Source organism: Dufourea novaeangliae, unplaced genomic scaffold (genome assembly GCF_001272555.1).
Source record: "Dufourea novaeangliae isolate 0120121106 unplaced genomic scaffold, ASM127255v1 scaffold11, whole genome shotgun sequence".
Taxonomy (NCBI): domain Eukaryota; kingdom Metazoa; phylum Arthropoda; class Insecta; order Hymenoptera; family Halictidae; genus Dufourea; species Dufourea novaeangliae.
In genome coordinates this window covers 3,333,185-3,351,851 of record NW_015373895.1, presented here as the reverse complement: position 1 = coordinate 3,351,851, position 18,667 = coordinate 3,333,185, and the positions used below count along the sequence as shown (strand labels likewise).

At 35.1% G+C, this 18,667-nt stretch overlaps 1 protein-coding gene across 1 annotated transcript in view; it reads left to right on the top strand.

The window, feature by feature from the left end:
• Nucleotides 1-18,667, top strand: part of LOC107190138 — a 62,286-nt gene that overhangs the window by 27,187 nt on the left and 16,432 nt on the right. The window contains exons 2-3 of the mRNA XM_015578893.1: nucleotides 9,288-9,429; nucleotides 13,434-13,576. Coding sequence (XP_015434379.1) covers nucleotides 9,288-9,429; nucleotides 13,434-13,576 — 285 coding nt within the window. The remainder of the gene's footprint in view (nucleotides 1-9,287; nucleotides 9,430-13,433; nucleotides 13,577-18,667) is intronic.

Here is an 18,667-nt window from a genome sequence, read left to right as displayed (position 1 = left end):
ATAGTCAATTTCGTGGAAAATAGAGAGGTTGAAATTTATATTCAAATTCAACGATATCATTTTTTCAGGGATGATCGAAAATTATTTTACGATTTTTGTGGATATGTGTATATGTATACGCATATGCAGATAGATCACACTCTACCATTATTGTTTTATACCAGACTTTCTGAATACCAGTGCACAGTCATGGCGAAATGGAATTTACCTTCGACGAATCTTATCTCTTACCTGAACGAACTCTTTTCTCGGTTCGCTCCACTTGTACATACAGGGTGGATCAAATAAAGTGTTCTACGTTGCTTTCGCAGAAACCACGATAGATATCAACTTAATTTCTTTTCAGTTAACTAGGTCAGGGTCGCTACTCATGTAGTACGCAATAAACTTGTTTGGTGCGACTGCAAGGGGGACAGAGGGTCTTCCCATCCTTTTAATCGGAATGACGTATTAATTTTTCTTTATTAGGATAACCCTTATCGAACTAAATAGCATTTTCTTTCTGCATTGTTAAAGAGATATGTATAATGAAAAACTAAATTTGATTCCAAGTACGTTCATATAGATACAAGTATTCTAGGCTATTTCGATAATAACGTAACGTTCTACTCCTCTGAAACTTTCTTCTGACTTGTAAATTGTTGAATACAATTCTTTAAAACTCTGGGCAGCTTCAACTTACAAGGGAAGGAGCCGAATACGAAAATTCTGATTTTAATGAAACTATACATTTTTGGCATGCAATGTCTATCTCTGTTTCTTACAGTTAAGAATTTATATGTAAAATAACAAAAAAATTATTTTGTTCATACATGACACATCATAGAAAACTTTCCCTCCGGCAGCGGAATTGATAATAAAAAAAACTGAACAATTTCTGTATTCACAGTTTTGTTCTATTTTGTACCGTTACAAAGTTACATCAAGAAAACGAAAAAACTTTAAAGCCTGTTTTCACCCCTTGAGAGTGAAAAAGAGCACGAAAAGAAAATTGCTCTAAGCTTAGGTACTACGATATGGTCTACATTCATGCGAAGTTTCATTAAAATCAGAATTTTCGGGTTCGAAACCTTCCCTTGTTAGTAAATACCTGAGAAATACTTTGAATATTTGTTGCTTCGTTTAAACTGCATGTAGCTGTCAAAATATTTGAATCAATCATTATTATTATTGCGTAAGGTTACAATGACTTTACGTACAATTGATAGTTATTAATCTGTTTAATCAATATTCAGTTTTTTATATTGTAATCTTACACTTTTGTCCAGAATGAAAGATGCATTTAAACTGCCTAGTTTACTGTGTGAAATCTGCTTGCATTGTTGTGTTGTCATGAAAATTTGAATGCTGATTGCTTTGGCAAACTTTCCCCTAAACTGCTTGTAACCGGGAGGCGGGTGTTGGCGAAAAATTTGGTGGTTCTAGATACAAAACACAGGAAATGCATTTCCGGAACGCATAATGATGACGAACGAGTGTGGTTATTATCGTGGTGTTGCGCGTGGAGCAACGGCGGGCAAAAAACCATTCGTTCAAATTAAGAAGTTGATACGGATTTAATGGTGTTTTGTTTAGTTGGTGGGAACACACGGATGCGACTCAGCCTTCCTGGTTTTTCACGATTCAACACCCATCGTTGTCGTATTTATTTTTTCCCCGTGTTGCGAGCTGGAACATGGAGTTAGCAGAATGTCAAGTTGAATTTTGCACGTTGATTTTCATTTTTCATACATTTCACATTGGTAGTGTTATTTCTTCTCGTGGAAACGGAGTATAAATTGATTACCTCTTCTTTCTGCTGCCGTTACTTCGATATTTCTCACTTACAATAGGGGGATGGACAATTCATTTTCTATATTTATTATTGTCTACGTTTTCAAACAGAAATTTTGAATTCACGTATTCCAAAAGTAAGGTACTTTCAGAATCTTGTTTATTCCACGAACGAAATACTTGAACAAATGAACATATTGTACATTAGCGAACAATTATCCAATGGAATTGTTATATTCAAGAGATTCTGTATAACTGTGCAACAAAATTAAAAAAATTAAAACATTTACAAAGAAACGCTCTGTTTCTTCAATACAACGCGGAAAAGTAGAATATAATTAAATAGGAATTTGAAATACACTTAATCTTCTGTTATTACAGTGTAGAATTTAGCTGTTTACAAATTACATTTTATATGCATGAATCCAACACATTTTGCTAAAGTAAAATGAAAATTTCGTAGAAATAAAATTTCCATACCCAAACATTAACGCTATTTTATTGGATGATATGTCGAATAATTTTTCAGTAATATCATCACTAAGATGTTGCTTATTTGCCGAGAGCGTTATATGTACACTTGTAGGCACATAGCAGCTATAGAGCAGCAGTCTGCGTTATGTAGGTTAGCTAAATTCTGGTTACACTGACGGCCGTGTTTGCCACGCGTAATACAACTTAATCCTTGCAAAAAGACGAGCCACGGCTCAAGTGGATGAAGCTAACATTACTCGGACGCGCAGTAGTGCATCCGTATCGGCGCCGTTAGGCCTACTATCCACTAAGACCTACTGTCCACTAAGGTCTACTGTCCATTAAGGCCTATTGTCCACTAAGGCCTACTGTCCACTAAGGCCTACTGTCCACTAAGGCCTACTGTCCACTAAGGCCTACTGTCCACTAAGGTCTACTGTCCACTAAGGTCTACTGTCCACTAAGGCCTACTGTCCACTAAGGCCTACTGTCCACTAAGGCCTACTGTCCACTAAGGTCTACTGTCCACTAAGGTCTACTGTCCACTAAGGTCTACTCTCCACTAAGGTCTACTGTCCACTAAGGTCTACTGTCCATTAAGGCCTACTGTCCACTAAGGCCTACTGTCCACTAAGGCCTACTGCCCACTAGGGCGTCTCGTCAGAGACACGTCAATGAGTACGTCAAGTGTACAACATGAGAATTACGCTACGTTGGAGTTTCAGTTCACTTGAGCGTATTGAAAGCGTATAGGAACCGTACAGAAAGCTTCATTTTCCTCATTTGCAAAGATGTCGGGCGACAAAGAGGACCTTATCGCCTTATGTTGCAATTATATTCGACGGCGTAAAAGTTGGAAAAGATATTGGTTACATCCTTACATAGAAAAGAACATAAATGATCATGTATTTAATTCTTTCTATAGAATGAATAAAAATACGTGCCAGAATTTAGTGCGTTTGGTAGCTCCGCTAGTAAAAAAACAATACACTAAAATACGATGTTGTGTTAGTCATGTACAAACACGGGTATTTTTTCGATTTTTTTTTTATATTTTATGGCTAACTTTTCAACAATCTGTACGAATTTCACGGCCGACATATTTCACACTCAAACACAAATGAAAAGTTTGCGTCCTACTATACGCCCAGCGGCAGACATTGTTGACGACGCGCTTCATGCCAAACGCATGCAGCGACGGAAACGCGACGCTGAAGCATATGTGGACACATGTCCATTGTTTACATTGGTCGCTATATGGAAGCGTCCTGCAAGCGTCAAATGTCTATGAAGCGTCTATGACGACACGCATTAGTGGACAGTAGGCCTAATACAATTTAATCCCTGCAAAAAGACGAGCCACGGCTCAAGTGGATGAAGCTAACATTACTCGGACGCGCAGTAGTGCATCCGTATCGGCGCCGTTAGTCGACGACTCGATGTTCACGTTAGGCCCGGCGCACACGAGCGGCCACGCTCGTACATTCATTTATATTTTTATATGAAGCAAATCACACGTGACGAAGATTTCGGTGGCAACTTTGCGTCCTATTTGCGTTTTAACAAATGAATACTAGAATGCGACTAAGACGCACGTTTCAACAATACCTACATACATTCATATGAAGCGGTTCACATGTGACGCAGGTTTTGGCGTCAACTTCGCGACTAGTTTGCGTTTTGTGAAATGAACGCAGTTTGTGTTTTGACGTGAAATGACGCTAATATTTCAGCGGACAGTCAATATTTTTCTCGAGCAATTCGGATATCCGGTATACGTCATTTATTGTACGGACAAGCAATATTGCCTCAGCATCAAAATGAAAACGACTTTCAGAAGACACGATGATTCATTTTATGACATACTAGAAACGTCACAAAAACCAAATGAAGACTTATTATTTTTACAATCACTACTTTCAATTATAAAGACTTTTAATAAGAAAATAAGAATTTACAATCAGAAAATAAAATTTAAAATAGAAGTTTTAAATGTTATCAAAGACAAAAGAAATAGAAAAAGTATTTAAGTTTATTATTTTACTTCTTTATTTTTTCTTTTCATTCCTGTTTTATATATCTTGATACCTTTTTTGTTAATTATTATTAGTCCCTTCATTTATTATAAGTTCATTAACCTTCTATTATTTAAGAAAACGTTTTTATTCATTTTTATATGTAGTTCATCAAACGATTTCACACTCATTCTAAAGTAGTTACAAAACTTGATCTCATCTTCCCTTAAATCGGAAAACAGAATATTAAACGCTCCTTTAAGTAATCAAAAATGTTACTAATTCTTAAAATTATTTGACCGCTCGTATGCTTCAGCTGCAAAACTGACGCAAACAAGACCCAAAGTTGCCGCCGAAACCTGATGTGAATTGCTTCATATAAATTATAAATGAATGTACTGCCAGAACACGACGTCAAATCGACGCGACTGCAAAATAACGCATGCCGTTCGTGTGCGTCGAACCTAACGTGGATTTATCTTCGTTCTGAAAGCTTTCATGGAACAGGGTCTGACGGCAGATTTCACGTTTTATGCAATTCACCGATTCATCATTTATAAATTCGTACTGATTGATAAAGTCAGCTTTCAGTTTTTCATTCCTAAAAAGGATTGGTCCATTCGATTTCGGTTGGCTTTTTTTATATTTGGAGTATGCATATCTATACGGATATAATAGATCGTCGTACGTGTGCAGTTCTGCGATGTTAAAAAATTGACTAAAGTAATAAGTCAAGTGTTTAGGTGATATTTCCATGGAATTATCCTTTTTCTACGAAGTATAGATGTCTAAAACTTTAATAATTCGTATTTGATTTTAATGCAAATTCAAGCAATTTTTCCACTTGTAAAAGTGGAAGGCCGTGGAACTCGGCAACCGCATACTTTGTTGCCGCAGCGCGCCGAGACGGCTTCCCGTTCACGAGCCGACGACTGAACGTTGGGAGCCCATAAAAAGGTTACATTCCCGGGTGTCGGTGAGACAATACTAATGCAACGATTAAACCTTTTTATTTTTGGTTCTTTATGAATGAAGCTTTTATAAACAAATTGGTAAGATTTTTCTGATTAAAATGATACCAAACACGACACAATTTGCGTCATATTTACTAATGATTTATCAAAATCGATAATGAACTAATATGAACTATTAACAGTTTCTATATGAGAAAATATGATACAAATTATGTCACATTTGGTATCATTTTAATCAGAAAAATCTCATCAATATACTAGTAAAAGTTTCATTAACAACGAATCATTGATCCATCCATCAACGAATTTTTGATGTTTGGCAGATTTGCTATTCTTCTTTCGGTGTCGTAGTTTTTGCATTCCAGTATGATGTGATTGATGATGTTTGATATATTGCATTGATCGAGGTTTGACCGTTCCTGTTTTTCTAGTATGTGTGAGTGGATTAGAGCCGTATGACCTATCCTAATTCTACTAATTGTTGCTTGTATATTGCGGTTTGTATTGTAAGAAAAGTTTTGCCCTTTGATGTCATTTCTTAATGTTGGGTACTTTTGAGAATACTGTTCAGTTAATGTTTGCAATACCTGCTTCTTGTGCGTATATTTTATGAACTATTCAGCTGTATGGACCGTTATGCCCTTCGACGGGTTCGGGTAAATGGACTTCTACTGTAATTGTCCTGTTTATGCAGAAAATTGTTATAGTATATGCAGTTTCTTTTATTACGCTTCGATGGCTGATGTCTTCTCTCATTGCAAAATTCCTAATTGTCTCTTTCCGCGTAACAAAATAATAACTTAATTTCATAAAGCGGGCGGCAAATACTGCAGTAACTTTGCGTACATATGCATAATTGTGAATTGTACACCCTTCCTGCAACTTCCCGGCGTTTATGGTAGGTGCACCTTCGCCTTTTCTACGTTCAACGAAAGCGTTTTTTCCATCTCCTCGCAGTCGTCATTTCCTCTTGTACGCTCCATTAGGGGGATAATCACAACAGTTCAAAACAAGAGTTCAAAACAACCAAAAAACTTTCGCTTCTTCTGTTCCGAAGGTAACAACAATCAAACTCATTATTAATGCTTTAAATTTTCAAAAACATCAAATTACTTATCAAGATCATTTCTAGTACTTTCTCTGGGCAGTCTCAAAGTTTCTAGAGCTTTTTAATTTCTTGTGATTTTAAAAAAGTTCCTCAAGAACATTCTTCAAGATTAAGAAGTTTTTAGATAGTCTAGATTAACCTCAGAGATTCAAGTCTTCTAAAGGAACTATCGGAGTTATTAATACTCTCAGCGTAAGATTTTAATATCCTTGCACTTAATGTCTTCAAATACGTAATTTATAATAACCTTATAAACTTGAAATTTAACAAAAAATAAGTAATGCACGATCTGTTAGATATTTATAATTATAGTTAGATGTATATACTTAATATATTTGTTGTGGTGTACAAAAATTTTACTGGTAAATTAATAACTTGAAAGAAATAAATTACGTTTTTTAGTTGACCAACTGATACGGAACTGGTTCGATTGAAGGAAAATTGCTATTAATTTGTGGTGAGAGTTTGATGGAGAACAAGATCGACTTTTCTGTTGTAGCCCTACCTTTCAAAGAATAATAATAACTTACAAGGGAAACGATGGCAGAAGAGATTAAACGGAAGCGGCTCTCTTAAGATCAAATCGAAAGCGTTTGAAGGCTGTCTCCCAGCATCTTCTCTGTCCTTCCAATATACTTTTTACTTTTATCATGGGTTTCAATCGACTGCTTATAGAAAGTTTTCGTTTAATGTTATCGACATTTTGTTAGGAAAGGTCGTGGATATTTGTAATAATAATACTAATAGTATTACAAGGTGTCCCAAAAAAATAAGAGAATCCGCAACACGGGTATATTCCTGATGCAAATACAAATCGAAAAGTCCTTCACCGTTTTGTAATCTGAAGCTCCATTTTCGAGATATTAGCAGTTAAACGAACTCGACTTAGCAGTTAACGATCAGCTGACAAGGAGCAGTAGACCACACGTACGCACTGACAGTCAAGAAGCAGAGACCAGTGGCTTGGGTACTCTAATTTATAATAATTAAAATAAATTACTATAAATATAAATATAAAATATTAGCTGTTTCATACCGATTTGTTGTTAAATTTTCAAACAACTATAATCGTTCAATCATGGTGCATCAGGTGGTTTGCAGCTGGCGATTATTATGAATGCTTTCAACGCATCGAGGTTGATGAAGGGTTCACGTAGGAAATAAATGTGATACATACGACATTCAACTTACAGTACCAGCTGATACATCACAAACAAGAATATATCTGAACGGAGAGACCTACTCAACGATGTCACAAAACAAGCCATATTATCATTTCTATCGATTAATAATTAATTACAGAAACATCCCTTTTGTTATCTTAAGCCGTCCATTTGAGAGTTTCTCGCGCGGGTTGCGCTCGAGAGTACTGTCACGTTGTGTTTCCATTTGAAAGTAACTTTAAGAATATTTACTCTCAGATAATCGCTAGAACGCTCGCCAAGTTTACTGTCTGACAGAACTCTCAGAATCGTATCCACTAAACTCTCGCGTGTAGTGACCAGAGTTTCGTCTAAGCGTGACGTAAGATAGTGATTATGGACGTGGAAATTATAGTATGGAATTTTCTTCGTATACACTAATTAAATTATTGATCTCGTTTTCACACCAATTGTTTCTCGCGCGACGATTCTCGCAGGAATACGAAATTGTTTCGTTCTCGACGAGCGACTGTCGCGCAGTGGTCCAGAACGCCGATTTAGGAGTTCAGAAGCTTAATTTGGGTGTAAAAAGAGGAATATCAAAACCAAACTTGGTAAGCATGTATTTCATGTTCATATTTCTTAAAAAACTAAAAAATTAATAAATAATGTTTTCATAATCATTTTTTTATAAACAAAATAAACATTTTTTACAGAGTTATTATTGTCAATTACAAGTTTTCGTATATCATTCTCGAAAATTAATGGACTTCTATCAACATTTTTCTTCTGGATAACGAAATTGCGGATATTAAACAATCAGAGAATGCTAGTAATGTATGGAAGAAGTCAGTAATTGTTTCAGTTCAGTACAATTTTTTATTAATTTGTAGAAACATTAGATGTATTCACCGTGTTCCACATAGCTTTAAATTTCGAAATTATATTGAAAAAAAAAAGTTTATTTGCAAATGTTTTGCAGAAATGAGGTTTAGCGGTAAATAACTATGGATTTATTGATGTATTGAATTACGATTAGTTCCAAGTGCGCCATTTTACGCCTAAACAAAAATATTTTTTACCGCTAATAGTTATTTACCGCTAAACCTCATTTCTGCAAAACATTTGCAAATAAACTTTTTTTTTTCAACATAATTTCGAATTTTCAAGCTATGTGGAACACGGTGAATACATCTAATGTTTATACAAATTTATAAAAAATTGTCCTGAATTGAAACAATTACTGATTTCTTGCAAACATTACTAGCATTCTCTGACTGTTTAATATCCGCAATTTCGTAATTCAGAAGAAAAATTTTGATGAAAGTCCATTAATTTTCGAGAACGATATACTAGAACTTGTAATTGACAATGATAACTCCGTAAAACAAAATTATTTTCTTTGTTTATAAAAAAATTATTATTAACAAACATTACTTATTAATTTTTTATTTTTTTTTAAATAAATATGAACATTAAATACATGCTTACCAAGTTTGGTTTTGATATGCCCATTTTTACACCCAAATTAAGCTTCTGAACTCCAAAAACGGCGTTCTGGTACACTATGTCGGATAGAATATTATTGACTGTCGCGAGTTGGTCTCGAGAGTACTTCTCGCGAGTGGATCGTTCAACTGTATACTGTATGCCAACTGTCTGTGTTTGTTGTATGTCGTGACAGTACTCTCGAGCGCGACTTGCGCGAGAAACTCTCAAATGTACGGCTGCCTTTAGACACTTAACTGCTGATTTAATTTTTCCTTTTCTGACGTTAACATTCTGTTGTTTTTTCTTCCAGTACTTGGCAGTTGCCGGAGTGCAGATGCGAGCCAAGAGTGCGGCCAGGCAGGATTGACGAAGTGTGTCAGACCCCTCGAAAGAATGAACAGCAACGACTTGAGCTTCGCTCGTTCGAAAATGTATCTGCGCCAGATGTGCCCGTAAGTTTTCACAAGATTATAAATTAACTGAATCGTTTAAGTTTGTGGTGGTGCATTTGAATTAATTCATTTCGTCCGTTACTTCATAAGAATACACTGATTTCCAATTATCAACGAGGAAATTTTAACATTGAATAATAAAAGCTTTTTCGCGAAGCAATCTTTTTATGGTATTGTATTCCGTAGATCGCTTAAAATGAATATTAAAGGGAAGCTTTCTGAAAAATTCTTACCAGATCATTCATGTACATACACAGGGTGATCCACGCAAGTTGTTCACCCGGAAATCAAATGTTCGATAATCTACAGCAAGTTTCGCAAAAAATGCAGACGAAGAAACTATGATTTACGAAAATTATGCACACTTAAATACAGTATTACACACCGTTTGTCTAACATATTTTTTTGTAAAGTTCAAGGAAAGTCCTGAAATTTTGTGGCTACAATTATACGTGGGACCCCCCGTGTATTCCATGATTCGATTTCATTTCGACACTTTTCGTTTCCCCATGTACTTATAATGATTTTGAACATTTTTCACATCGCATCGATACTACTTGGTGTATAGTTAATCCCATTGGATTGGCGTTGTAACCAACGGCTTGCAGAGAAATTGTATAAAGGAATTTGCTTGGCTGATTCTTCTAAGTACATATTTAGAAAGTTGGTTATCAAACAATTACTATTTGAAGTACAGAATTAATTTTGTCACTTCTGTATTTCTTTTTAGTTAAGTTAATGCTCATACTTTTTTTTATTAAGAAGAATTAAGCATAATTAGTGCAGTAATTTAATTATTTGATTTGCGTATTTTTGTTTGTTATTACCGTATGTATATGCTTACGATGTCTTCACTCCGGGATTGTGACTTTTGTCTGCAATGCGGAAACATTCAGCGGGAGCTGCGGATAGTTTTCGATCGAGCCACTGTTGAACTTCAACACGGACCTCGAAAATTCTTGGTTACTTAACGTTGTTACAGTTTCGGTAGTTTGGGGGACTGAGTTTTTCGACTGGATTGTACCGATAATTAAATGAATCGACGAAACTTTAATGGGAGTTAAACGTGTTTTCGAATACGTAATTCGTCGGTTTTTATTGATTGTTCCTTTATTTTCTTGGCTGTACAACTCAGGGAAACCAGCTCGAGAGCTAAAAAGGAATTTAATGAGCCCCTTAACTAATTTGTAGAAGGTTTTAGGAATGAACGATTTCAACATTTCTTCTGAGCTTCGAGTAGTTCTTTGTCGGGTACTTGGGTATAAAATTCTTTTGTTAATAAAATTTTAGTGGCGCGTAGTTTTTGAAATTATTTTCATTGCATTTATTTTTCATACATAGTAAATATTTTTTCAAGGAACTTTTCACTATTTTTCATTCGGAAACTACCAAGTTTGGTTAAAGCCAACCCAATTTGCACAAAAAAAAATTAAAGCTTGCTGTACACGGTTTTATGTCACTCCGCAAGAAAATGTATTTCTAATTCATTGAGAACAGTTGTACGTGTTATCAAAGACAAGAGTTGCAAATTAAACTTTAAACACAGAAAAATAACCTGCTGCAATGTCACGAAATTGGTTACCTTTCTTTTTAAAATCTTTTCTCCAACTGTTTTATTAGAAAAGTATAGAAACATGCTAATCTTCTAAATATTATTAGCACTCTAACAAAAATTTAATATCAAGAACACGCTCGCAAACGTTTTTTTAAAAAATAGAATTAAACGTCAAACGCTTGATGTTTCATTCCACTAATAACTTGTGTCTCCAGGTCGCAATATTTATTTCATTTATACAGTCAATATGAATTGCTTCAAAATATTTGTGCGCGTCTGTTTTATACGTATCGAGCTGTTATTCAAATATAGAACCGAATTTCAGGTCATAAAGTACAAAATTTTCATTTCCCGTTGTCGATGAAACGAAATTAATTTTTAAAATGAAATGACAATGAACAGTTCTGAACATTTTTAAGATAACATCATGAATACGTGAGTTGTGAGCATTAAATGATCATTCGCAAAAATGCGAATAAAACGAATTATTTAAAAGTGTAATAATTAATTCGACTCTCGTTCCGGTAAAAATTTGCATTACGAATAACTCAGCTACTTTTATACGATAAATGAAACAAATGATCTGAGTTATTTCAAATTATTCGAACAGAGGTTAATTGATAAAATTTTTATTTACTTTTGTAAACGGAAACTTTTACACGGAAAGTAGATTTTGGATATAGTATTATTCATTTAATTCAAGAAATTGTTACAAGTAATAAAATGTTACATACTTATCATGCATTGATTCTCTTTACGATTTTAGTAGTTACGAAAATGATTTCGTAAGTGTAATTCTAATGTATTAATGCCATGAATTCTTTAGAAATTACCATACCTTCGGTGTATTCGTTATGTTAAGCTTTAAAAAACTGTAACGGATTTGAGAAATTACCAGTATAATGATGCACTAAACATGATGTATGACTTTTGATAATTAAAAACACAAATGTGATGGAATATGATTTGAAACAGGTAGTTAGACATTGACCGATATGTGTGACTGACTAAAAAACGTCTATACTCTTATGAAACTACTTGAAAAGGGAAGTACATATGTAAGAACTTATTTAATTCTATAGAGAGGTACAGAATTGTGAAGAACAAATTTAAATTCAATTGTGACCGCCGCTTTAAATAAATTTAAAGGAACAGATGTGAAAAGATCATTTACGGTTGATCACTGTGGTCACTCGTTTTTGTAATAACAATAATAAAGCGGTCTGTCAAATGAAACATTTAAAACTTTGTATAGATTACTCATTTTTACAGAGCATTGTACTGATCTTTTATAAGTCCCACGAGAACAAAAATTTGCATCGTTACGTTTAGGAAAAACAAAGTAAAAATGAATACGTATGTTTTTTCATTCGGGGTTTCAGTTGGTCTTTGTCAGAACTGAAGCTTCAGGAATATTATCATTTCAAAGAACACTTACAATTAGTACAACTTGAATCCCCTGCAGAGATTTTTAATTCTGTGGATGGAAATCATAAAGATGTTTATTAATTCTGTTTTTTTGGTTCACTCATTGTCAGTCGCGAATGCAACCATTTACGATCTTGTGATCAGTGAAAGGATTATTAAATAGTGTGGGGATGTTCCAAGAATGAGTATCAACCAACGAAATCGAGCGACTCTGCTCGAATAAATCGTATCCGTGTTCATGTCGAAAAGAGACCGATACGAGAAATATTCGGACAGCATTTTCAGCGAATTTTGGAAACCCGGTGAAATCAAGCGGCGGAACGATAACGCGCTCTCGTGTGTGGATATAAAACGTTGAAACGTACGGTTGCACGTGATTTCGCGAATCGTGCACGCCGTTACGGAAACTCATGAATTCCCACGATTAGAAAATTTTACTGCGGTTTTCTGCGCTCCTACCCAAGCGTATGAAATTTGGGAATTATATTGTCGAAATAAGAGAGAACAAACGGTTTTACGGAAAAATCTTAATCCAGGGTTAGTCTGACAGGGTGTTAGTTCTTGTCTCTGACACAGTTTTATGGCACGTTCAAGTATTTTTAGATTATATAGAAACGTGATAGGACCATGGAAAAGGAAAGATGTGTTAAAGATAAATACTCTTCCTCTGTAAATAAATAATTCTTCTTTTATAATGAGCCTTTATTTATTAGAGATCGTAATTACAGTAATGCCATTGTCGAAATCGAAAAAGTCGCCGGAACGGCTCTTTTACGACGAGGATATTTTTTACCTGTACAAGTAAAAGAACTGCTCGGGCGACGAGTTGAAATGTTTCCTCGTTGTAAACTGGACAATTTGTATCTTCATTCCGACTCGACTCGTTGAAAGTCAATTCACCGGAACGCACCCGTTATATTAAGACTTCGAAGTTTCGTCGTACCCCTACCCGTACAACTCGGAATTCTAATTACCATTATGCTTTCATACCTGCTTCAATCACTCTTTCTTGTTTATGCAGGGAGTTGGAGAATAGCATGAAATGCGTCCAAACGTTCACGTTGGACTGCCTGCAGGAAAATCAAAGAGAACACTTCAGTAATCTCTACGCAGATACCAATAAGATGATTATGGAACTTTGTCACGACGGCCCGTTTCAGGACGGTAAGTTGGATACTTATTTTTGTCTCGCTCGGTCAATGCAATTAGAATATAACTGTGAAAACCCTCGGACGATTTCAATTTTTAATATTAATTTATTCACGGTATTCGGCGAACTACACTATAATGAAATCTTTAAAATTGTCATTTTAAAAATTTAAAAATTTTCAAACAGACTGTTCCAAATATGTTTTGTCTAATAAACATCTGACAAGCAACCTAAATAGTTCAGGTCGAGTCTGATCACGGCGAACTGTTCGAACGGAAGGTCTCTTCCGAACATTCTGATAACGTTTCAAACTCCAAACTCTCGAACCACTGCAAACTTACCAAATAGTGATGACACATTCCAAAGTCCTAGCTACTCGATAAATTTATTTATTGGCAGACCGTTGGGTCGACCTACCGGCGAACATGTCAATCCGCACCACGATAAGGTGCGTTTCAACTGCCAGGACGAAAGTTCTCGGAACTGCGAGGACCCCCGTCTGTATACATTACTATAGAATATTCGAGAACGTTCGTTTTCGATGCGACAGACGACGGTCCTCTCCGAGATCCGTTCCGAAGGCACGCAAACGTCGGAACCAGAAAGTTGTACGAGCAACGACAGGACAAATGTAATCTATCTCGTGAATTCATCGTAATTTTTAATAGATGTAGAGCCGATCACTACAACCTAGCAGCTTCTGTTGCTAGAATAGGTACAGAAGTTAACCCTATGTGTGAATGCACTCAAGGACAAGAAGACCTAAACCACTTAATATGGCAGTGCTGTCTCTAGAACAGTCAAAGAATAGACTTATTTAACATTCTGAGAAAACTTGAACTCCAATTACCCCTCCAAATAGAATACTTAATCAAGAATCCAAACACACAAGCTTGTAAGAACATATTTAAATGTTTGAAACAGTGTAATAAAACTGTGTAAAGTCACACACTCACTCACTACGCATAGATCGTGTGGTACAAAATGTAATATAATGTGTAGAAATAATCAATATAATGTAATAATTTTTAAGGGGTCATGCTCAGCCAGGAGGCCGAAAAAAGAGTGTTCTTTAGGAATTTTTTTCTCGAAAACTATAGGATCTTTTTCAAAAAATGTGTTTGTGTTTCAAAGATTGCAGTTTCTAGATTATAAGGTAATTTTTTTATTTAAAAATATTTATTAGTAAATAAATGGTGAGCGATCTCCCGGATGTCTCTTCACAAAAAGTGGTCTGCCTTGATCACTGTAACTTCGTAACGGTTCATCTGAAATTAAAGATTCAGGAAGATTTATGTAATGGAAGAACCAATCTTGTCCTTGAACGTGGGGTTTTTCGAAATATTGATTAGGAACAAAATAGCGGGCGTTTTCCTGAAAAAGTGCGATTTTCACCTAAAAAATCACTCGTTGTTAGTCAATTAAAAAAAAAGTATGGAACGAACAAAAGAATCCTTCGTTCAAGGACAAGTTTTTCTGATTTGAAAGAAGGCGCAAAAAGCTTCATGTAAATCGACACAGTAGTTTTCGAAAAATAGTGATCACCGATTAGAAAAATATAATTTCGAGAAAAACGCGTTTAAAGTTTCAAGTCAAGCTTACACTTATATAAAATGTTCATTTTTTAACGTCTGTAACTCTGTTATTTTTATTTGGATTACCTTGAAACTTGCACAGAATATTCTTGAGATGTTGTACTTAAAGAAAATGTAGAAAGTGAAAAGTCGATTTTTTGAAAATTTCTGACTGAGCATGACCCCTTAAGAACACGTGCAAGCGAACTGTAACTATGCAGTCATTTTACTTTCTCGTCACTCAAAGAGGACATCGACAAATAACAGTCTGCGGAGTCTCCGATTCCCCACCACCTCGAGTCGCTTGGCCGCTGTTTGCGGCTTGAGGTTTGAAACGTTTCAGCAACGTCATCGGACTGTTTGGAGTTTGAAACATCATCAGACTGCTTGGAAAAAACCTTCGGTTTCAACGCCTTGCTGTGGCCGAACTTGGCTTGAACTGTTCAGATTCCTCGTCAGATGTGTAAGCACGTCTGGACCGTTTGATTACTCACCAGTATCCGTATTGTCGCACGAGTCAGTGGTAAGAGCCGGTTCATATGTGTTCCAGTTTTACCACGCATACGGGAATGACCAAATTTTCGAGTCCGATGTATAATAGTTTTCTAAGTTTAAAGGTACATATCTCGAATATTTAGCAGATGTGACAGTCCGAAATATGGTATCAATTGTACAGATTAGGCCGTATAAAGCAATTGCGGAAAATATTCCAATGAAAGACTAAAGGTGTTTTGAAAATGGTTGACGATGATAGTTTCGCGAGTTTAATATGTTTTAACATTTAAATATGTAAAGTATAACGTTTAATATGTTACGTTTAAATATGTGAAGTATCATAGAGATTCTGGAAATGAAAGATTGAATGAACTTTGGGAGAGAACAGCTCAGGTGATGGCGTTATCGACAGTGTCTGAAACGGTGCGGATGGGAATTTACCTGTACATGTATATGTATTTCTAAATTGTGTGCATACTAATTTTCTTAGTCGTACAAAGTCCAAATTTTGATTTCATAGTTGGAGGGTTTAGTTGGAATTATTGACGAAAAGGGCATTTCTCTGAATGTAGTAGTATAGTTGTTCATCGATAGTACAATAATATTCTATTTAGGATTGTATCATTTTGGTAATATGTCAACCCAATTGTTCCATAACTCACGAATAGGTGCTACTTTATCTATTTGTCGTCTAGTAGACCGTGATGTTTTATTGTCAAATCTAATCACTCTAGAAATTTCCTAACATCTTTGCAGACATCGTGGCTCTCAAAATAGGCTTATCTCTATCTTTATCCCATAAAGCGCCGGTTGCTTCTCCATTCGATTTGTCAACGTCAGCCAAAATGAGTAGACCAAAATATGTTTCCAACTCAGAAATGAATATTTGGTGGAAATTTTCACCCAACTTTCTTCTTCCCTCGGAATTAGAATTTCCTAAAATTATTTTCATAATATGTTGCGGAAAGTATAAAAGAAATGTAGACTTTATGTCTGTACCTCTTGATTAAAACATATCTCGTATCACTGGATTTCACAGAAATAATATTTTCGGCTGATTTAATACCACATTGATTCGTACGAACGTTTGCCCACGCCACCTAGTTTTTTAATACACGCATGTTGTTTGTTAAATCTTTATTACCATCATATGTATTAGACGATTCGTGAGATGATGTATCACTATCACGTGATATATTATTTTCGATTATTGGTGAATTATCATTCGTAGAATCTGACTAATATTCAAAATCGGTTTCACACATTTTACACAATATGTAGGCTGGTAGATAATTATAAAGGAACTACCGAAATTACCGATCAATTCGAATGCTTCGTGACGAATTCATCAAAATTGACGAATTGCGACGTGGATTGGAAACAAGTGACAATTCATCGAATGGATGAAATGCTACACTTTTGAAATTACCGACAAAGCGTTGCCGGTATACGTATAAAGTTTAGAGTTACTTGCTTTGATATACCATTCTAACCATTTCCACGATACGGGTCAATTTTGATTTCACTCGAATGTAATCAATTTATATCAAAATTCGTACAGAATGTTAAAATATGCATAAAAATAAACACCGTCAATAAGTCTATATCCAATAAGATGGTAAATGAAAAGACATAGACCCGAACACAATATAGTCTAAGAGCTGGTTACGAAAATTCTAACATTACTTCCAAATGCAAATTATTTACCTTACACGATTCAGGCAGTGATGCCAGTCACAAAACCGCCAATCTGGCTGGTCGAAAAATTGCGCTTGGCAGGGGTGTGCGCCTTAAAGGTGTCAAATATCAAGAGGTAAAAACGTCATATTTAAATGGCTGAAGTTTTGTTTATTAGTTTATAGATTATTAGTAATGTGTATATTTTATAACGGACAAAACTTTCGTTGTTAAGACCATACGATTATTTTGATAGTATAAATTATCGGTGTACATACATCATTTCGAAAGACCTGAACTTTTGTTTCCTAGTTGTATACATTATTAGTAATGTATGTATGTATATACATAGTCCATGACATACCAGAAGAGAAGGAAAGAGTAATTGTCATTGAGAGAGTTAGTCGCAGTCTCTTTACCCTTTTAAGGAAGAATTTTATAGAAACAATATAGGGCATTATAGAAGAAATATGAAGTAATATTAACTGTAACGGACGCTGATCGTCTGCCTTGACTTTTGCGTAGCAGGGCATAACATCTGCATCGCAGAGATTCAGAGTAGGTTTGAGAAGAACTTTCTCTTTTTTCTGGAAAACGTTCGAAAAAAGCAGAGATGTGACTAAGAAAATAAGACGATGAAAATTGGCACAACTTGGTTAACCGTCGAACCGTTTATTGTCTCCGCTACGTGACGGTTTTGTTTTTTTTAATTGTTGATTTCCTAATAGTTCCTAAATCGTTCCGTTGTTATTGTTAAAATAAAGTTTGTTATTCTTAGTTTTTCACACTGCAAAGTTGAAGTCATCTTGAGCTATCCTACATAACAATGGCTCTTTCAGCAGTGTGTGTTATTTGTAATATAAGTGGTAATATTACTTCATTCGCAACAGATACATTGCAAAAACGTAGAGAAGTTTTAGAAATCCTTGTTATACATAAATTGAAATACTATGTAATATACTACATGTTAATGAAAGTTAAAGATACCACATTTTGTGCTATAAAAGGTTTACAGCAGTTATGTAAAAATATACTCTGAAAGAAGGATCATCAAGTCAATCAGCATCAGCAGAACAATCTTCTATACATAGTCTCGCTCAAAGTGATGAAACAGTGTCAAGAATGGAGTCAAGTGATTCGTTTCAAACCGTTGAAATGGAGCAACACACAGGTCTGTGTTTATTTTGCAATAAAAATCGTAAAAATCACTACGATAAACCACAGAAACTGTATACTTCTAAAGAACATGCTATTTTAGAGTCATTAAAAACTCAAGCAAACACTTTGAATGACAATAGGATACTAGAAAAAATTGATAGTGTCAGTTCAAGAGTAAACAAAACAATAAACTACCATAAT